Source organism: Microcaecilia unicolor, chromosome 4, assembly GCF_901765095.1.
Source record: "Microcaecilia unicolor chromosome 4, aMicUni1.1, whole genome shotgun sequence".
Lineage (NCBI taxonomy): Eukaryota > Metazoa > Chordata > Amphibia > Gymnophiona > Siphonopidae > Microcaecilia > Microcaecilia unicolor.
In genome coordinates, this window is record NC_044034.1 from 156,333,263 (window position 1) to 156,355,547 (window position 22,285).

At 48.2% G+C, this 22,285-nt stretch overlaps 1 protein-coding gene across 7 annotated transcripts in view; it reads left to right on the plus strand.

The window, feature by feature from the left end:
- Positions 1–22,285, plus strand: part of C4H11orf74 (chromosome 4 C11orf74 homolog) — a 66,912-nt gene that overhangs the window by 8,576 nt on the left and 36,051 nt on the right. For 4 of the 7 annotated variants that reach the window (XM_030199464.1, XM_030199469.1, XM_030199470.1 and 1 more), the window contains exons 2-3: positions 12,095–12,205; positions 12,448–12,605. In XM_030199464.1, the coding sequence (XP_030055324.1) occupies positions 12,473–12,605 (133 nt within the window). In that variant the 5' untranslated portion in view covers positions 12,095–12,205; positions 12,448–12,472. Of the gene's footprint in view, positions 1–5,582; positions 5,628–12,094; positions 12,206–12,447; positions 12,606–22,285 lie in introns of those variants that run through there. The other 3 variants (XM_030199467.1, XM_030199468.1, XM_030199466.1) reach the window with 2 other exon arrangements.

Below are 22,285 nucleotides of genomic sequence, written 5' to 3' on the forward strand. Positions count from 1 at the left end.
GATTAGAGTGGGGTAGCTCTAATCTGTGCTACGAGTATCACCTTCACTTCTGCTCACGAGTATCACGTTCACTTTCTGCCTATCACATGGGGGGTTTTGCTCCCCTTCTTTTTGAGGGCACGGGGAAGGGGGGTGCAAGACCACCGGCTCTCCGTGCGGTCCTAGTTGGGCCTTTTGCTAACGCCCGGAAGGGAACCCTGATGACTGATTTCTTAACTGTACTACCCATATAGGGAGAATGGATTTGACTTGGATACTGCTTCTTTGTGGTTTATTGATAGTACAAATTGTTTAAATATAAATAGAAAAACTTACAAAACATTCTTTGCCCATGTTAAATAACTTAGAGCCAGGTGTTCAATTATTTTCTAAATATTAAATAACTGGGTTGTAACAATCTCCAAAGCAAGACCATTCCACAGGTAAGGAGCTGCAAAAGAGAATGCTCTCCTGCAAGCTGATGACAGGCATGTCTCATGTCTCATTAAACCGTCAGATAAAGTAAATGATGTTCCTGACTTGATCTCAGTGAACAGGAAGGAAAATATTGCAGAACCTAATGGACCCAGTATGGGTGGTGGGGTGGGGGATCAATCACTTCACATTTTTGAAGTCTAAAACAAAGATTTTGAAATTAATTCTCAGGCATGCTCAGGATGCCAAATGGCACCGGGAGATGGAGATAAAACAGTTTAAGATGAGATCGTAAACCTCATTTCTCTTGTGATCTGATCACTATAAACTTATATTTTCTTTGACTTAACTTTCATTTTATGCTAGCACTAGTGTAATGGTCCATGAAAAATGACAGGCAAAAAAGGCTTTTATGAAGTGATTCATCCTTTGCCCACGTACAAGTTGTTGGTGAGGCCGCACTTGAAGTATTGTGTTCAGTTTTGGAGGTCGTTCTTGCTAAGGATGTAAAAAGACTTGAAGCGGTTCAAACAAAAGCAATGAAAATGGTATGGGGTTTGCATAGCAAGACATATGAGGCGAGACTTGCTGACCTGAACATGTATATCCTGGAGGAAAGGAGAAACAAGGGTGATATGATACAGATGTTCAAATATTTGAAAGGTATTAATCCGCAAACAAACCTTTTCCAGAGATGGGAAGGCGGTAGAACTAGAGGACGTGAATTAAGGTTGAAGGGGGCGGACTCAGGAATAATATCAGGAAGTATTTTTTCACCGAAAGGGGGGTAGATACCTGGAGTGCCCTCCTGCGGGAGGTGGTGGAGATGAAAACAGTAATGGAATTCAAAAATGCATGGGATAAACATAAAGGAATGCTGTTTAGAAGGAATGGATCCTAAGAAGCTTAGCGGAGATTAGATAGGAAAGCCAGCGCTGGGCAGACTTCTACGGTCTGTACCCTGATCGAGGCTGCGTAGACTTGGATGGGCTGGAGTGGAGCTTTTCAGGGACTTCGACAACAATTTCAGAAATTTTAGAACAAGGACTGTGCCGGGCAGACTTCTACGGTCTATGCCCTGAAAATGACAAGGATAAATCAAGATCAGGTATACATATGAAGTATCGCATACCATATCTAATGATTTTGTCTTGTTGGGCAGACTGGATGGACCATAGAGATTTTTAATCTGCCGTCATCTACTATGGTACTATGTTATAGGAAGGAGAAGGGAGGGGGATTTGGATTTAAATCATGCCTTTTCAGTAGTCGCACAAGGCGAATTGCATTCAGGTACGGTAGGCATTTGCCTGTCTCCATAAGGCTCACACATTTGTTTCCACCTTTTATGTTTACACTATTCACAGCAGAGGGTAATTCTCTATAGATCGCGTGAAGTAAAGCATCGGGATAATGCGAGCATTTCGACAGTTGCTATTATAGAATACTAGTGTAAGTCCATGTTTGCGCACCTAACTTAGGGGCCTTTTTACTAAACCACGTAGGCACCTGTGCGTGCCCAACACATGTCAGTTTTGAATTAACCCCCCCCCCCAGCTACCATGTGTCTCTTGCAGTAATTTCATTTTTGACGTGCGTCTGCTATGCGCGCTGGAAAATATTTTTATTTTCTGGCGCGTGGGTGGTAATTGAGTGGTAATCGTCATTCTACGTGCGTAGACCATTATTGCCTGTTTACCACGTGAGACCTAACCACTAGGTCAATGGCTGGCGGTAAGGTCTCAGACCCAAAATGGACGCGTGGCAAGTTTATTTTGCTGCATGTCCATTTTCAGCAAAAATGAAAAAAAAAGGCAGGCCATTTTTTAGCACACCTTTGTAAAAGGGTCTTTCAAGGCGTAAACACCTATGCCAGCTCAATGGCTGGTGTAGAACCCGTGCAATTAAGTACTAGACCTGCTCCTGAGCCGCCCATTCTCCCAGGTCTGTGCCCCCTCGCAGTTGTGCACAATAGATTTTGTGCTGGCAATTTATAGAATCCTGACTAAGGACAGTTGGGCACATAATTATTGCTAATTAGTACTAATTTAAGCCAGTAAAATAATGCTAATTAAGTTACACGCACAACTGAAACTAGTGTATAACTTGCATATATAACTTTTCTAGAATTGGGGGGGGGGAGTCATATACTAGAGACAGCAATAATGACTAGCACTGGGGGTGCTGTGAGATTTGGCTGTTGAGAACCCTACACCTGTGGGCCTTTTTCATCTCTGTTGCAGTGCTGTCCGCATACCCTGGAGTAGGGGTGAGGTTAATTCCTGTCGTAGTAATGCATAAAACAAACCCAGTTGGAGAAACTGGCCCAGATGAGGGAAGGTTTGGCGTTAAAGCAGGACTGAAATATATAGTAATGAAACCATCTGAAACAGGAACCAGTGCGGTCTTATAAGTTTCTTGGAAGATTTTTTCATTGGTCCAAATCACTCTTTAATTTTTAATGCAGGTTTGCATCTCCTGAACTGAACTAATCAGTGTCCCCTTTTCCAGGTCAGTTTACAGAAGTTAAAGGGAACAATTGAAGATTTACATCCTAACAATAACACTGGAAGTGTAGTAAAGAAAATAACTTTAACCATTGCTTCCTCTTCAAAACCACAATAATTTGCATTTAAACCACCGAGATGGTCTGCTGAGTCCAGATCTGCTTTCTCATTCTGCAAAGGGAGCTGAATGTTAGGCAGTTGTTTTGGAAAGAAATGTTTTGAAGTTGTGTATTTTAGGCCATGTGCGCTTGTTAAAGAAAAAGTCAAAACACTGACCAGCTGTACCGTCTTCCGTGGGTGATGCCACGCTTTTAATCACGGTGATCAGGTGCCAGAAAAACAAGTTGCTTCAACTCTTTGCTGCCCGCTGCTGTTCCAATAAGTGGCTGTGGGGCCGATGCAGAAACTTACCGCGGGGAGTAAGTGCACGTTAGTGGCTGTACAATGTACAGAGGGGTTAACTTGCGCAGTACATATGGGCTGCTCAGTGTATTAAAATGCATGATATTAAGCACATTAACAGGCAGATGATCAAAAGCAAACGTCGGCGCTAAAGGCTGTTAGCGCCATACTAGCGCCGGCGTTTTCTACTGCCCCCTGATCAGAGCCCTCGAGTGCGTGAAACAACACGCTTGAGGGCTTTTAGCGCAAGTAGCATGCAAATGCATGCTAAACAGAGCTCTTAGTGCAAGTAGCTTGCAAATGCATGCTAATCAGTGCTTAACGCATTCATCCCCAATGATCAGCGACCAGCGCGCCAAAGATTGGGTCGCTGGCCGCAACAAACCCTACGCCAGCTCCGAGCTGGCGTTAGGGTTTGCAGATCATTGGGGAGGAATGGTGAGCCCTGTCCAGCATGTATTTGCATGCTAGCAGGCCCCAATTCCCCCCTACAGCAAACCTGCCAGCGAGGGCAGTTGAGGACGTCCAAAATTTGGATGTTTCTGTGACAGGGCAGTTGAGGACGTCCAAATTTCGGACGTTTCTGCAATGGGCAGTTAAGGACCTCCAAAATTGGATGTTTCTATGAGAAAGACGTCTTTCTCATAGAAACATCCAATTTTGGATGTCCTTAAATGCTCATTGTAGAAACGTCCGAAATTTGGACGTCCTCAACTGCCCCGTCACAGAAACGTCCAAAGTTTTGGACGTCCTCAACTGCCCCGTCGCTATACCTCCGACACCCCCTTGAAATTTGGCCGTCCCTGCAACAGGACAGTTGAGACGTCTATCTTCCGATTTAAAGATGGGCGTCCTTCTCTTTTCATTGGTCTCCAGCCCAGACCTGTCAAACAAATGCGGGAGGATCGTGCTGAGCGCATGCTCAGGCGCAATTCTCCTGCACTTCTACCCCATGATCAGAGATAATTGTGCTGCTTAAATTTGCATGCATTATCTCTGATCATAGGTCTAATAGCGCCTCGCGCTGTTTGGAACAGTGCGGGGCTTTTGATCATCTGCCTGTCAGGGAGAGATTCTATATATGACATCTAAAAAATTGGCGTGGAAATCAATGCCGATTAAGCATATTCTATAAGTGGCACTTAGATTTAGGCACGGTGTATAGAATACACTTAGTTGATATCTCGGCGCCTGAAACTACGCTTCTCCATTTACATCACTGAAAATGTGGTGTAAATCCCGGCATGTATATTTAGGCGCACTGGGCCATATTCTATAACCATGTGCATAAATTTCAGAATGTCCATTTCCCTGCCCAGAACCATAACCCTTTCTTGCCTGCACGCGTTAGAAGTTAGGTGCACTCCATTACAGAATGCGCTTAGCGAGTTGTGCTTGTAAATTCTCATTATTGCCAAATTAGTGATTGTTAAGAGCTGTTATCAACGCTGATTAGCTTGTTAAGCCAATTAAGTTACGCACGTTGTTATGGGATATGCTTGGATTTCAGCGTGGATCTCTAGGCGTGCTATATAGAATCTGGGGGTAAGTGTTACCCATAGCGCGCCTAGAGATCCGCTCTAGGCGTGCTATATAGTACGCTATATAGTGTTCTGCAGCAATGCATAGAAGGAAAGGGTGGCTTTTATTGCATGCATAGTGTGACAATTCTTTTGCCAGGTCTAGGGCAGCATAGAAGGCTTGCACGAGAGGACTTCATGCCTTTTTTGCAATTTAAATGCCTCATTTCTGTTTTTTTCCGAGCCAGAATAGCAATCACAACCTTAAAATACACATGAGAGACATCATCAAGAATGAGTTCATATCCAAACAAAAAGTGTCTGCTGTTGTGCGCATACATATCTGCCTCGCAAAAACTTTATGCGCAAAGAAATATTTGCAAGGCTTATATTTATGTACACAGATGCGTGCTGGCAATTTTCAGACATGCACACATGAAGTTTCGTTTACTGCTCAGCTTTTGTGTGCCTGGTAGGCTTCACCCAATTAGTGAGTGGGTTTTGTGCACATTACATTTACATAAAATTACCTTGCCTCATGGCCCCGTTTTGAATTCGCACTCAGCCGTCCATGCACAGCTATACCGTGTAGCTTTCTGCACCAGCCTTTCTTTGTGCGTCCGTATGTGATTTATGTTTGTATGCATGTTTATATGTTAGGACTATATTTTGATAACATTTTTTAATTGAGATTAATCGCACAATTAAATGTATTTTATTTATTTGTTTTCCATTGCAGCTCCTTGTGACTCTGGGCAAGTCACTTAATCCTCCATTGCCACAGGTACAAAATAAGTACCTACTGTATATTTAATATGTAAACTGCTTTGATTGTAATCACCAAAAAGTGGTATATCAAATCCCATCCCCCTTCCCTAGAGGTCTGATAATCTCCCTCCCACCCTCTAGAACCAACATCTGTCCCTTTCTCTCTTCTCCCCCCAGGTCCATTATCTTTTTTTCTTTCCTGGGGTCCATTAATTGTGTGTGTCTCTCTTTCTTGTCTTCCTCCAACCCTCCATCCCATTGTCCAGAACCTTTCTCTCTCTCTCCCCTCCACCCCTGTGAGCAGTGACACAAACTTGTTGGTGAGCAGCACCAAGCTTTTCTCATGGCTCCTGGAGTTCACCACCTTGGCCATAGCTTCCACTGGTGGCCCCTCCAGTTCTGCTCATGGGTCTGCAGATCACTCCCCTCACCCATCCGTGGTTCGTCATCTGCCCTTCCTCTCAATCTCCTCCTTCCATATCATCATGCTGATCAATCCATAGACTGGTGGGTTGTGTCCATCTACCAGCAGGTGGAGATAGAGAGCAAAGCTTTTGCCTCCCTATATGTGGTCATGTGCTGCCGGAAACTCCTCAGTATGTTCTCTATCTCAGCAGGTGGTGGTCACACACAGCAGCAGCTCTGGCTAGGTCTCCAAGCCTAATTTTTAGGTTTTGTTGAGTACCTGGGGTTGAGGGCTCTTCTTGAGCAAGTGCAAACCTGGTGGCGCCAGGTCCCTCCTTTTCTCCCCCCTCCCGCTGGCTCCGTTAAAAAAAAAAAAATTTTTGGACGTCCTTAAAGGCGTTTATTTCGACGTTTATTTAAACGTTTATTGCAGCTACTCACTGGGACACCAGGTCGTTACAGCTCGGAGCGAGAAGCAGGTAATTTTTACCTTTTTATAGCGGGCAGGGGGTTCCCCGATCGATCTCCACGTGGCCTATGGCGTCGGAGGGCGAGGGCGCGAAGAATTGCTCCCCGGACCGCGTGTGCGCTTCTAGCGGGGATGCGGGGGTCTTAAAGTCTGATTCGCCCTTGTTGGGTGTCAGTTCGGAGGCCGGTCAGTGTCCCGGGTCTTCCTCCGGTGCGGCGGTTTTTTCCGCCATAAACGCCCATCCCCCGCTGCTCGCCTCCGCCATCTTGGCCGGCCACTCTGCTCGGACAGCTTCTTCTTGGGCCGCCCTTGAGCTCGGAGAAGTTAATGCCATGGCCGCCCTTGATTTGGGCGACGGCAAAAAAGCGGCTAAAGTTAAGCGCCGTTCTTCCCGCGCGGCTCCTGCGCAGAGTGTCGCGCCGGACGCCATCTTGGATGCACAGCATGTTTCTCCCCCGCTCTTGCGAGCGCCGGTTGAGGGTGCGTCTAGGGCTGTGGCCCAGGCTGCTGAAGTGCACAGTCTGGGGGGTTTCTCCCCCGAGTTTATTTTGCTGCTGCATCAGGCCTTCCTTATGCAAAACGCTGCCCCTTCTCCCTTGTCCGATAAAGGGGTTGAGGCCCCCGGAAGTAAACGCCCTCGGGTGGATTCCCAGGCCTTAGAGGACTCTGTTTCCTCTGATGTAGATGAGGGCAGCGTATCTGAGTTCTCCCAACGGTCCTTTGGGGATTCCTTGGAGGAGACGGATTCCCGCTCGGATGGAGCGGATGACCTCTCTGCAGCGCGGATCTTTCGCTCAGAGGATTTGCCCAACCTGTTAGTGCAGGCCATGAGCATTTTGAAGATTTCCTCTCCGGAGGACGTCTCTCCCTCAGCCCCTGTTGGCTCCGCCATTATGCTGGGGACGAAGCGCCCGCCTAGAACCTTCCACGTGCATGATGCCATGCACACCTTAATTTCGGCTCAATGGGATGTCCCGGAAGCGAGCCTCAAAGTGGCTAGGGCTATGTCCCGCCTCTATCCTTTGCCTGAAAATGAACGGGAGGCCTTTCTTTGGCCTACCGTGGATTCTTTAATCACTGCGGTGACTAAGAAAACGGCGTTGCCGGTGGAAGGTGGCACGGCCCTAAAGGACGCCCAAGACAGAAGATTGGAGGCGGCCTTAAGGTCATCCTTCGAGGCGGCTGCCTTAAGTTTGCAGTCCTCAGTTTGCGGCTCCTATGTGGCTAGGGCGTGCCTGACGATTGTGCAGCGGGCTTCCCCCTCGGATCCTTCCTTGAGGGCTGATTGGCCGGCCCTGGAATCGGGCTTGGCTTATTTGGCAGACTTACTGTATGATGTCTTGAGAGCCTCGGCTAAAGGTATGGCTCAGACAGTCTCTGCGCGGCGGTGGCTTTGGCTGAAACATTGGTCTGCGGACCAATCCTCTAAGTCCCGCCTGGCTAAGTTGCCTTTTAAAGGCAAGCTGCTCTTTGGGGTCGAGCTGGACAAAATTGTGACCGATCTCGGCACGTTTAAGGGCAAGAGGCTACCAGAGGTCAGGGCTCGGGCCAGTGCTCGCCCCGGTATCTCCAGAGGACGGTTTCAGGAAGCCCGTCGGTACCGCCCGGGCAAGTCGGGCTCCTCTGCCCCCTCTTCCTTCAAGAGGAACTTCTCCCCCAAGCAGCATTCCTTTCGCAGAGACCGCCGTCCCGGAGGTGCGCCCTCCGGTCCTCCCCCAGGGTCTCGTACCCAATGACGGGGTCCTGGTCCATGGCCCAGTGCAGATTGGAGGACGCCTGTCCTCGTTTCTGGGCGAGTGGACTAGGGTAACTTCAGTCGCTTGGGTGCTGGAAGTCATCAGAGACGGCTACAAGCTAGAGTTCTGCCGACCCTTAAGAGACGGGTTTGTACTCTCTCCCTGCAAGTCTCCGGTCAAAGCTGTGGCAGTGCAGCAGACCTTGGACAATCTGATCCGCCTGGGTGCGGTTGTTCCGGTGCCAGAAAATCAGCTTGGCAAGGGACGTTACTCCATTTACTTTGTGGTACCAAAGAAAGGAGGTTCTGTACGGCCTATCCTCGACCTCAAAGGGGTCAATCGGGCCTTGAAAGTTCGGCACTTTCGCATGGAGACTCTCCGCTCTGTTATAGCGGCAGTGAAGGCAGGGGAGTTCCTGGCATCCTTGGACATCAAAGAAGCGTACTTGCATATTCCCATCTGGCCTCCTCATCAACGCTTTCTGCGTTTTGCAGTCCTGGGCCGACACTTCCAGTTCAGAGCCCTCCCGTTCGGGTTGGCTACTGCTCCGCGGACCTTCTCCAAAGTAATGGTGGTCATCGCGGCCTTCCTGCGAAAGGAAGGAGTACAAGTCCATCCTTATCTGGACGACTGGTTGATCCGAGCCCCCTCTTATGCAGAGTGCGGCAAAGCTGTGGACCGGGTGATTGCTCTTTTGAGCTCCCTGGGGTGGATCATCAACTGGGAGAAAAGCCAGCTGCACCCGACTCAGTCCCTGGAGTATCTGAGAGTTCGATTCGACACCCAAGTGGGCAGAGTGTTCCTGCCGGACAATCGGATTGTCAAACTTCAGGCTCAGGTGGACCAGTTCCTAGTAGCCTCTCCTCTTCGGGCTTGGGACTATGTGCAGCTGTTGGGCTCTATGACGGCCACGATGGAAGTAGTGCCCTGGGCCAGGGCTCATATGAGACCACTACAACACTCTCTGCTGCAGCGCTGGACTCCGGTGTCGGAGGATTATGCTGTGCGCCTTCCCTTGGACCCAGCAGTGCGCAAGGCGCTGAGCTGGTGGCTGAAGACAGACAAGTTGTCTGCAGGGATGCCTCTTGTGACCCCGGAGTGGATTGTCGTCACGACGGACGCCTCTTTGATGGGCTGGGGAGCCCACTGCTTGGGAAGGACAGCGCAGGGGCTCTGGTCTCCTGCAGAGGCAAAGTGGTCTATCAACCTCCTGGAACTCAGAGCCAATCGGTTGGCGCTTTTGGAGTTCCTCCCGGTACTGGCGTTGAAGCCAGTACGGGTCCTGTTGGACAATGCCACGGCTGTGACCTATGTCAACCGCCAGGGAGGTACCAAGAGCGCCCCTCTAGCCAAGGAAGCCATGAATCTATGCCAGTGGGCGGAAGCGAACCTGGAACAGCTGTCAGCGGCCCACATTGCCGGAGTCATGAATGTCAAGGCGGACTTTCTCAGTTGCCATACCTTGGATCCCGGAGAGTGGCAGCTATTGGCTCAGGCATTCTTGGACATCACGAAGCACTGGGGCCAGCCGAGCCTAGATCTGATGGCGTCATCGGCCAATTGCCAAGTGCCGCGCTTTTTCAGCAGAGGACGGGACCCTCGATCTCTGGGAGTAGATGCTCTTCTCCAACAGTGGCCGACACAGGAGCTTCTCTATGTGTTCCTGCCCTGGCCCATGTTGGGCAGGGTACTAGACCGGGTGGCAAAGCATCCGGGCCGAATAATCCTGGTGGGTCTGGACTGGCCCAGACGTCCCTGGTATGCGGACTTGATAAGGCTATCAGTGGACGACCCTCTGCGGCTGCCAGTGGAGCAGGGCCTGTTGCATCAGGGTCCCGTGGTGATGGAGGATCCCTCCCCCTTTGGTCTTACGGCCTGGCTATTGAGCGGCAGCGTCTGAGGAAGAAGGGTTTCTCAGACAAGGTCATCGCCACTATGCTGAGAGCGAGGAAGCGCTCTACTTCTACTGCTTACGCCAGGGTTTGGCGTACCTTTGCATCGTGGTGTGAGGCAGGCTCACTTTCTCCCTTCACTGCTCCAATTTCATCAGTGTTGGCGTTCCTGCAAGAAGGTCTGGAGAAGGGCCTGTCGCTCAGTTCCCTTAAGGTCCAGGTGGCGGCTTTGGCTTGCTTCAGGGGCCGCCTGAAGGGTGCTTCCCTGGCTTCGCAGCCAGATGTGGTACGTTTTCTCAAGGGAGTTAATCACCTGCGCCCTCCTCTGCACTCAGTGGTGCCTGCGTGGAATCTCAACCTGGTGCTAAGAGCCTTGCAGAAGCCGCCTTTTGAACCCTTGTCGAGGGCATCTCTGAAAGACCTGACGTTGAAAGCAGTCTTTTTGGTGGCTATCACTTCAGCCAGAAGAGTTTCCGAGCTCCAGGCACTCTCATGTCGAGAGCTCTTTCTGCAGTTCACTGAGGCAGGAGTGACTATTCGCACAGTGCCTTCCTTCCTGCCCAAGATTGTTTCTCGCTTCCATGTGAATCAGCAGCTCTGTCTCCCTTCCTTTCGTAGGGAGGACTACCCAGAGGAATACTCTGCTCTCAAATATCTGGATGTGAGACGAGTCATCATCAGATACTTGGAAGTGACCAATGATTTCCGGAAATCGGATCATCTGTTTGTCCTGTTTGCAGGTCCTCGTAAGGGTCTGCAGGCTGCTAAGCCTACAGTGGCAAGATGGGTCAAGGAAGCCATTGCAGCGGCTTATGTGACCGCGGGGAAGGTGCCGCCTATTCAGCTGAAGGCTCACTCCACTAGAGCTGAGGCGGCCTCGATGGCAGAGGCCGGGTCCGTCTCCTTGGAAGAGATATGCAAGGCGGCAACTTGGGCATCGGCCCATACCTTCTCCAAGCATTACCGCTTGACTGTGGCTGCTCGGGCGGAGGCCCGGTTTGGAGCTTCAGTGTTGCGGTCAGGGATTTCAGTGTCCCGCCCTGGGTGAGTACTGCTTCGGTACATCCCACCAGTCTATGGATTGATCAGCATGATGATATGGAAGGTAAAATTATGTATCATACCTGATAATTTTCTTTCCATTAATCATAGCTGATCAATCCATAGCCCCTCCCAGATATCTGTACTGTTTATATTCTGGTTGCATTTCAGGTTTAAGTTTAGTCTTCAGTTCCTGTTCGGAAGGACTTCGTGTTCAAGTTTTTTCAATTGGATTCTTCAAGAGTTGAGACGAGTTTGTGTTACAGTGAGCTGCTGCATTCCTCTCCCCTCCGTTTTACGGGGCTGGATTGAGACATAAATTCTGCCGGCGCTCCCTCCCGCTTCGTGTGGCTGTAGGGCAGCTTTGTACTTCTCCCGCTTCGGCGGTGTTAGGGTCAGTCAGCTCCTCCCGTGGTTGCGGTTGCAGGATAAGCCAGATCCCCCCGCATCGGCGGGGTGGTGTCCCTCCCCCGCTCCGTGGGGATGAGCTGGACGGATTCCCCTCCCCCACTTGTGTGGGGATGAGCTGGGTTAATTCCCCTCCCCCGTTTCGGCGGTGGTGAGCTGGGCAGAGTGTCCCTTTGTGGGTGTAATTCTCTAAGTGCTGAGTCCTGCGGATGGAGCTTTGATATCGACATACTGAGGAGTTTCCGGCAGCACATGACCACATATAGGGAGGCAAAAGCTTTGCTCTCTATCTCCACCTGCTGGTAGATGGACACAACCCACCAGTCTATGGATTGATCAGCTATGATTAATGGAAAGAAAATTATCAGGTATGATACATAATTTTACCTTCCCTGTCGGTCTACCTTAAGGGTGGTCTTTTGTTAGTCTCTGGCAACAGCAGAGTTCCACGTAGCTACCTGTGGCCTGCACCAAAGCTTTCCCTTTGACCTGTCCCGCCTCCTCTGACATCACTTCCTGTTTCTGCATGTAGAATCAGCTGCAGATGCATAAGGATCTTTTACCTTCCGTCGTGTTACCATGCTAAGCAGTGGAAGGATAGCTGAACTCAGCGAGCCTCAAGTCTTACTTATCTAGACTAAAGGTTTGTATTTCACTCAGTCAAATTGCTGGGAATCTTCAATGGAACTGTAGATAGAAACTATATTGTGACTTTCTCTAATCCATTTATTTCACTTGTTCTTATGTGATGAATGCATTTTATATTGCCATCTTGAATATTGCAATTTAGTACTGGCAGACGGGGTCTTCTAGTCATGTCGCTTATTCATTACTGTGCACACTGAGTGTGCTTAAGACTTGCCATAAACTTTCTCTTTGCTTTAGATTGCTACAGAGAGCTGCAAAAGATATGCCTGTTCCCTTGTCTGGGGTATTCATCATGGACGAGGAAGAAATCCTGCAGGACACGCTCAATAGATTCATTAACAGCCACGAGCAAACGTATGAAGAATTCTTCAGCTCATTCACTAACCTTTGTAGAGGTAAACAACAGATCTGCTTTCCACCATGTGACATACATCCCAGTAGCAGTGTTTTGCTCTCTTATGCAGAAGGTCTTCTTTTTCCCGAGTCGGCTGGGGCTGGAGGTAACAGATTCATAGCAGTACAAAAAGAATGAAGTGCTGAACACATTTATTAAGATAGACACCCAACATGGCCACGTTTCGCCCTACAGCTGCGTCAGGGGTTGAGAACTATTGAGGATGTAGCAACAAGGATGTAGCAACCAATGCTCCCCAAATAGTTAAAATTAGTCCAACACTACAGAGCAGCACTTCTGTTCACAAAAGCAGATTCAGCACTACTGACAGCATTGAATCTACAGTAAGGTGCTGAATCTGCTTTTGTGAACAGAAGTGCTGCTCTGTACTTTTGGACAAATTTTTAACTATTAGGCGAATGTTGGTTGCTACAGCCTCAATAGTTCTGAACCCCTGACGCAGCCGTAGGGTGAAACGTGGCCACGTCGGGTATCTGTCTTAATAAATTTGTTGAGCACTTCATTCTTTCTGGTTTGTTTCTTTCTTTACCGCTACGCTGATTTGCGGATCACTGCCTCTTCTGCTGGTTGTTCGGTAACAGATTCATAGCCATCGTGCAATAATGACACGATCATGGCTGGATTTAGGGTTCATGCTTGCAGGATGCAGTGCTGGTCTGCGGCCTTGAATTAGACCTAACCTTGCAGTGACTAACCTTTAGAGGGAATATTAGGTAGGAAAAGAGACCTGCGGTAGTTATGAATAAGACTCATGGTGCCAGATCCCAGCCATGCTGCCAACTGAACTCTGCCAAGGTGGCGCATCACTAAGTAAGAGGGTTTAGAGGCACGTGTCATCACCAGAGGGCTGATGACTTCTGCGATTGGCAAATTGTTTCCAACTAGGTTCAGTGAAGAGAACTTTGGCCATGTTAGGGAGGAGATTTTCTTGGTCCCTGAGGAGGACAGAACAGTTTTCTGCTGGACCGCTTGCTGATTTGAAAACAAAGCTGTAGTGCTGAGCTTTTGCAGAGATTACTATTCCCTTCTAGCTGTTTAAGTAGCAGAAGGAATTATCCAGTGCACAAGGGGTGGGGATAAGAATAGAAATTACAGGAGAATTTAAAAGAAAAAAAATCTAAATATTACTTTTATCTGTGAGACCAGTTCTGCACCTGTCTTCTCCCTCTACTGTTCATTATTTTGACACCGGGAAACGATGCATCAAGTAAGACAAGAGCATTCAGCAGAACCTTAGAGCCATAAAGCGTCCCCTGCCTTGCTTAGTTTGTTTTGGAAACTCTTGAAAACTGATTTTCTCCTTACTAATGTATATTAAGTACAGAAGTATCTAGAACCCCTTAGACAAAGTTCAGTTATACTTTTTTGCCTGTGTAGAGGGCATTATAGTAGGCTTGAAAACTGAAGTCCTTGGAGAAGTTAAAAAACAGTCTATATTAGGGGGATTCAGTTCCCAGGTAGTGTACGTGAGCATGTAAATAACTTCTTTGGGTGACCGGAGAATTGAATTAGGGACGTGCTAAAGACGTAATCTACTTACATTTCAGCAAAGCTTTTGACACGGTTCCCCACATGAGGCTCTTGAATAAACTTGACAGGCTGAAGATAGGACCCGAAGTGGTGAACTGGATTAGGAACTGGTTGACGGACAGACGCCAGAGGGTGGTGGTTAATGGAATTCGCTCGGATGAGGGAAAGGTGAGTATTGGAGTGCCTCAGGGATCGCTGCTGGGGCCGATTCTGTTCAATATATTTGTGAGTGACATTGCCGAAGGGTTAGAAGGTAAAGTTTGCCTTTTTGCGGATGATACTAAGATTTGTAACAGAGTGGACACCCAGGAGGGAATGGAAAACATGAAAAAGGATCTGCGGAAGCTAGAAGAGTGGTCTAAGGTTTGGCAATTAAAATTCAATGCGAAGAAATGCAAAGTGATGCACTTAGTGAGTAGAAATCCACGGGAGACGTATGTGTTAGGCAGTGAGAGTCTGATATGTACAGACGGAGAGAGGGATCTTGGGGTGATAGTATCTGAGGATCTGAAGGCGACGAACCAGTGTGACAAGGCGGTGGCCTTAGCTAGAAGGTTGTTAGGCTGTATAGAGAGAGGTGTGACCAGCAGAAGAAAAGAGGTTTTAATGCCCCTGTCATTGGTGAGGCCCCACCTGGAATACTGTGTTCAGTTTTGGAGGCCATATCTTGCTAAGGATGTAAAAAGAATTGAAGCGGTGCAAAGAAAAGCTACGAGAATGGTATAGGATTTGCGTTACAAGACGTATGAGGAGAGACTTACTGACCTGAACATGTATACCCTGGAGGAAAGGAGAAACGGGTGATATGATGCAGACATTCAAATATTTGAAAGGTATTAATCCGCAAATGAATCTTTTCCGTAGATGGTAAGGCGGTAGAACTAGAGGACATGAAATGAGATTGAAGGGGGGCAGACTGAAGAAAAATGCCAGGAAGTATTTTTTCATGGAGAGAGTGGTGGATACTTAGAATGCCCTCCCACAGGAGGGTGGTGGAGATGAAAACGGTAACGGAATTCAAAAATGCGTGGGATAAACATAAAGGAATCCTGTTCAGAAGGAATGGATCTTCAGAAGCTTAGCTGAGATTGGGTGGCAGAGCCAGTGGTGGGAGGTGGGGCTGGTGGTTGAGAGGTGGGGTTAGTGCTGGGCAGACTTCTACGGTCTGTGCCTGAAAATGGCAGATACAAATCAAAGTAAGGTATACACAAAAAGTAGCACATATGAGTTTATCTTGTTGGGCAGACTGGATGGACTGTGCAGATCTTTTTCTGCCGTCATCTACTATGTAACCTGAAGAATTGTGCCACTTAGGAGACATTTTTGAATTGGCACCTAGAGTACTGACAGACTGACTCACAAACCTGTTTGACAGACTTGCTGGAGTATGTTATTACCAAAGTTCACCATATTTCCCCCCCCCCCCCCCCCCCCCACACACACACAGACACTTTTGCACCCCTTGAGAGTGAGCAGTCTATCCATTGTAGGGGGGAGGGAGGGAGAAAGAGAGGAGGAGAGCTGAAGGCTGCCCCATGAAAAATTGTAGTAATCTGCTGTACCCTCAAAATACACTTATTTGGATCTACCGTTCTTCCTGGCAGCTCTCCAGTTTCTTTCCTCTACTTCTGTTTTTTTGCACAACCAGTTACCTTTCCTCCAGCAGTAACAGATTATGAGCCCACTAGAGATAGAGAAATAACCTGCATATAATAAAGATGAACAGAAAGGCAGTAAATCAAATCCATGACCTTGACCTTTATCTATGACCTTGACCTTTATCCACTACCTACAGAGAGCAGCACCCTTTCACTCAGTGCCTGTTATTCTCATCCCTCCAGCCCCATTCACTCCTCTTACCCCTGGCCCCCTCATTCTTTGAAGTGTTCAGCCCTCATGCCTCTTACTTATTCTCTCACTCCCTAGCCCCCCTTGCTCGCTCTTTTATTTCCAGCCCCTTTATTCTCCTCTCTCCAGCCTGTCATTGCTTATTTCACACCCCTATTTGTCTACTTGTTCATTCTTTCACTACCTGCTCCCAACTGCTCTTTCTCTCACCCTCCCACAACATCCTGCTCTCTGTCAGATCCCCACCTGTTTTCTCACCTCCAGCCCCCATTGCTGTCACCCCCTTCTTCCCTTTTCCTTGTCCTCTTCCTGATATCTACCTCCCTGTGGAAGGAGGAGGCGACGGTGGCAGCGCGCTATACCTATGGTTGCCTTACTTCTGTTCCAGCTTCCAACTATGGGTCCTTATGCAGGCCAAACTTCATAGTGAAGGAAGACGAGGAGGAGGCAGGCAGCCTCTGTTAAGAAGCACTTGTGCTGCTTTCCTTCTACTGGCGGAAGGGCCAGTCACAGTAGAGGTGGGATAGGGAGGATTATTAAGGGTAAAGATTTGTGCTGGGATGGAGTGTCTCTGATAGGGCGGCTGATTGTGGTGTATTACCCTACTTCCTAGGCCTCCACATACTTTGGTTTTGTACTGAAAGATTCAGAGCCAACTTTAATTCCAGAGGCTAAGCAGTCTGAGAAATTCAGAAAGCAACCCCCAAAATTGGGGACACCAGTAACCTCATCATTACCACAACATGTCTCTCTGAGAACCAAAACTTCCTTTGCTTGACTGTAACTCATAACTTAGCATACATTAAGCTGTAACATAGCCAGGTGTATTTATTTATTTGGATTCTGCTCACACATTTTCAGTAATAGCTCAAGGTGAGTTACACGTTCAGGTACACTGGGTATTTCCCTATTTCTGGAAGACTCGCAATCTAAATTTGTACCTGAGTCAGTGGAGGGTTAAGTGACTTGCCCAAGATCACAAGGAGCAGCAGTGAGATTTGAACGTGACAGGAAGTGTATTACGTGGAGGGGCATAATCGAAAGGGACGTCCTTGTTTCAATTTGGATGTCCTTGCAGAACGTCCTGATCCGGGGGCGGGGAAACCCGTATTTTTGAAACAAGATGGACGTCCATCTTTTGTTTCAATAATACGGTCAGGGACGTCCAAATCCTTAAATTTGGTCATCCCTAGACTTGACCGTTTCTGATTTTCGGCGATAATGGAAACCAAGGCCGTCCATCTCAGAAACGACCAAATGCAAGCCATTTGGTCGTGGGAGGAGCCAGCATTTGTACTGCACTGGTCCCCCTGACATGCCAGGACACCAACCGGGCACTGCGGTGGACTTCCTAAATTGCTTCCAGGTACATAGCTCCCTTACCATTTGTGCTGAGCCCCCCAAAACCCACTACCCACAACTGTACACCACTACCATAGCCCTTACGGGTGAAGGGGGGCACCTAGATATGGGTATAGTGGGTTTGTGGTGGGTTTTGGAGGGCTCGCTGTTTCCTCCACAAACGTAACAGGTGGGGGGGGGGGGATAGGCCTGGGTCCGCCTGCCTGAAGTGCACTTCACCCACTAAATCTGCTCCAGGGACCTGCATACTGCTGTGATGGACCTGAGTATGACATCTGAGGCTGGCATACAAACTGGCAATCAATATTTTGAAAGATGTTTTCTGAGGGTGGAAGGGGGTTAATGACCACTGGGAGAGTAAGGGGAGGTCATCTGGTCAGTTCGGGCACCTTTTGTGCCTTGGTCGTAAGAAGAACACGACCAGGTAAAGTCATCCAACTGTTCGTCAGGGACATCCTTGTTTCTTTTGATTATGGGTCGAGGATGTCCTAGAGTTAGGCACGCCCAAGTCCCGCCTTTGGTACGCCTCCAACACGCCCCCTTGAACTTTGGCCATCCCTGTGACAGAAAGCAGTTAGGAACGTCCAAAATCGGCTTCCGATTATACCGATTTGGATGACCCTGTGAGAAGGACGTCCATCTTCCGATTTATGTCGAAGATGGGCATCCTTCTCTTTCGAAAATGAGCCCAATAGTAACATAATAAATGACGACAGATAAAGACCTGAATGGTCCATCCAGTCTGCCCAACAGTCACACTCATTATCAAGTCATGAATAACCCAACAATGAATGTGGTATACAATACATGATCATTGTCTCTCTTTGGCATTTCTGGGACATAGTCCAAAGAAGTCCACCCGGCCCTGTCCTTAGGTTCCAACTACTGAAGTTGCTGTTGAAGTCCACTCCAGCCTATCCAAATCCGTCTTGTCATTTGCAGGACACAGACCATAAAAGTCTGCCCAGCACTGTCCTCATGTTCCAAATTACAGGAGTTTCCGTCAAAGCCCTCTCCAGCCCATCCTAAACTGGATTGCCATATACCGGGACCCAGACTGTACAAGCTTGCCCAACACCAGACTTAGGTCTCCACAGCTGAAGTCGCCATCTAAGTGCCACTCGACTTGCAAACACACATGCAACCATTTAAGTTTTGTTTTTTTATACCATTCATTTTCTAATCAGAGATCCTCTGTGTTCATGCACACCTAACAGTATAGTTATGTGCATAAGTGCACGTCCTTCTCACGCTCCACCTACACTTTGCCCATCTGTGCTACTGAAGGTATGTGCAAGTTTACAGAATAACGCACAGCCAGATTCTTATTGTTTTTTTACACGCGTATAAGTGTTCACAATTGCATGCAACTGTCTACAATATTGGCATTTTCATGTATACTTGCTACAGCTCTGTTGCAGGAAGACTGGATGTTCAAATTTAATATGGACAAATGCAAAGTGATGCACATTGGAAAAAATAATCCAAACCATTGTTATGTTAGGTTCCACCTTAGGAGACAGCACCCAAAAAAAAAGATCTAGGTGTCTTTAAAGACAATACGCTTTCATCTGCCCAGTGTGTAGTGGCAGCCAAAAAAAAAAAGCAAACAGAATGCTACAAAGTATTAGGAAAAAATAGAAAATAAGAAAAAGAATACTATAATACCTCTGTATTGCTCCAATTCTGGTCACTGTATCTCAGAAAAGATATAGCGGAATTAGAAAAGGTTCAAAGAAGGCCGACCAAAGTGCTAAAGGGGATGGCACTGCTCTCATATAAGGAAAGGGTAAAGAGGTTAGAGCTCTTCAGCTTGGAAAAGAAATGGCTGAGGGGGGATAAGATTGAGGTCTACAAAATCCTGAGTGATGTACAATGGGTAAACGTGAATACTACTACTACTATTTAGCATTTCTATAGCGCTACAAGGCATACGCAACGCTGCACAAACATAGAAGAAAGACAGTCCCTGCTCAAAGAGCTTACAATCTAATAGACAAAAAAATAAAGTAATCAAATCAATTAATGTATTAATCAATTGTTTATTATTTTGTAAAGTAATAAGATTAAGGGACATGACATGGTTAATACTTTTAAAACTAATAGGAGGCAATACTTTTTCACTCAGCAAATAGATAAGCTCTGGAACTTGTTACCAGAGGATGTTGTATCAGAAATTAGTGTATTTGGGTTTAAAAAAAGTCTGGACAAGTTCCTTGAGGAAAAGTTCAAAGGGCCCAATGCACAAAGGCAGCCGTAAAATATGGCTGCCTCAGTAAAGTTTAGCGACTCGTTAGCAGTGAGTGATGCACAGAGGAGATTGCACGCAAATGAGCTGCAAGGATCCCCCTTCATGCATCGCTCACTGTTTGTGAGTCCAAGCTGTCAAATGGATTTTACACTGCTGTCAAATCCATTTGACAGCTCTGATGCACCAGACCTCCCCAACCCCACAGTTTTTTTTTAAGTTTTCCCAGGTGGTCCAGTGGACGCTGACCCCCTCCCCCCTGAATCTTTTTTAAAGATTTTCTCTGGACCCCTTCCCCCGCGCATGCACACACTCCTCTCCCCGACCCCACCCGCACCCGTCCATGTACCTTTACAAGGTGGAAACAGGAGCAACAGCTCACCCCTCCTGCCTCGGGCCTGATTGGAACACAATGATGGCGCCCAGACCCTTACCAATGCATTCTGGGATGCACTGGGCAGGGCTACACACCATATAAGGAGTACACAAAGGGGTGCAAGTGGGGTCGAAGTCAAGGTCGGGACTGGGAGGGAAGTGTGTGCATGCACGGGGGAAGGGGTCCAGTTCACTGGACCACCAGGGAAAATAAAAAAAAAAACATTCGGGGGGGGGGGGGGGGGGGGGGGGAGGCTGTGGGGAGGGCTGCAGGGTCCACAATACCACCAGGGAATTAAAAAAAAAAAAGAGTTATTTTCATTTTAGTGTTTGGAATATGTCCAATTTGAGAATTTACATCTGCTGTCTTATTTTGCACTGGGTATACTGGAGCAGTAACAGCTTACAGAAATGATTTATAATGAAAAAAAATCATGTTATTTTTTTCTCCTATACTAGTATAATATTTTCAATGATGTCTGTTTATATGCGCCATGGCTGGTGTAAGGGATGTGGCTATCATATGGGTGGAGTCATATGTGGTGACCCCGCCCATAATGAGTACCGGCATTTTGCGATAAATAATTAGATTTTGGGTTGCTGTTTGGGCACTTGGTTTCTGAAAGGTTCGCCATCACTGGGCTAGAACCAGTCTAAGCAAATGTTAATAGCACTTTAAGCTTTGTGCATCTGGCCCATAGTCTGCTAATGAGACAGAAATGAGGCAGGCCACTGCTTGTCCTTGGATCAGTAGCATGAATCTGCTACTATTTGGGATTCTGCCAATTACATGTGACCTGGATTGGCAATTGCTGGAAGCAGGACACTGGGCTAGATGAACCGTCTGACCCTGTATGTCTATTCTTACATTCTTAATTATCTCTAATGTGTGCATACACCCCTCCAGGCCCTCCCAGCCCATTTGTATCTTTTTGTAAGATTCATTGGCCCGCAGTGGGTCCGAGTTAAATGTTTATCATTGTGATGGGCTAACATCAGCCTAGCCGCAGCACCGCTCTTCTCTACCAGTATTTTTTTTTTAATACTTTCAGAGCACCCAGAGGTTAAAAGAAGTTGGGAGGGAGTTATAAAAAATCAATAAAAATGCTGAGACCATGATTTTGTATCTGATGCCTGACTAGCAAAGTGTTTGTGTGAAGCAGATGGTCTTGAAAGCTCACTTATCTTTCCATAATAATTCTTATGCTGGCTCAATCCATAGTAATGGAGTATACAATGAACAACGGATCCAATGAGTAACAGGATGTAAGGCCAGTGGTGTGCTGGAGCCGGCTCTGTCCGGCTCGCAAGAGCCGCTTGTTAAATTTTGACAGCTCTTGCGAGCCGGTTGTTGTTGGGGGCGAGCCGGCTCCATTAGGGGAGGTAAGCATGGCAGGAGGGCGCCATCACAGGCCATGCTTACCTCCCCTGCCGCTCCGAAACATGTCAAACGATGTCCTTCGCCCCCACCCTCCCGCTCCCGCTTCCATCTGACTTTTTAAATTACCTCCGTCGAAACCGCTATTTAAAGCCCTGCTGCGTGCAGGCCGTCTCTCCAGGCTTCCCCTGCTTGCTTCGGTGACATTCGCGCCCTTAGTCCCGCCTTCTGACGTCATTTCCTTTTTCCGCGAAGGCGGGACTAAGGGCACGAACATCACCGAAGCAAGCAGGGGAAGCCTGGAGAGACAGCCTGCATGCAGCAGGGCTTTAAATAGTGCGGGCTTCGACGGAGGTAATTAAAAAAGACAGATGGGAGCGGGAGGGGAGGGTGGGGGCGAAGGACATCGTTCGCTGGACATGTTTGGGAGCGGGAGGGAAGGGCAGGGGAGGGAGGAGAATCACTGGGTATGGATGGGGAGAGGGGGGCAGGGGAGAGATTTGCTGGGCATGGATGGGTAGAGGGGGGCAGGGGAGAGACTTGCTGGGCATGGATGGGGAGGGGGGGCAGGGGAGAGATTTGCTGGGCATGGATGGGGAGAGGGGGCAGGGGAGAGATTTGCTGGGCATGGATGGGGAGAGGGGGCAGGGGAGAGACTTGCTGGGCATGGATGGGGAGAGGGGGCAGGGGAGAGACCTGCTGGGCATGGATGGGTAGAGGGGGGCAGGGGAGAGACTTGCTGGGCATGGATGGGGAGAGGGGGGCAGGGGAGAGACTTACTGGGCATGGATGGGGAGAGGGGGGCAGGGGAGAGACTTGCTGGGCATGGATGGGTAGAGGGGCAGGGAGAGGAGAGTTTCAGGACATGGATGGAGGGGAGAGCAAGAGAAATTCTGGACATGGATGGAGGGGAGGGAAG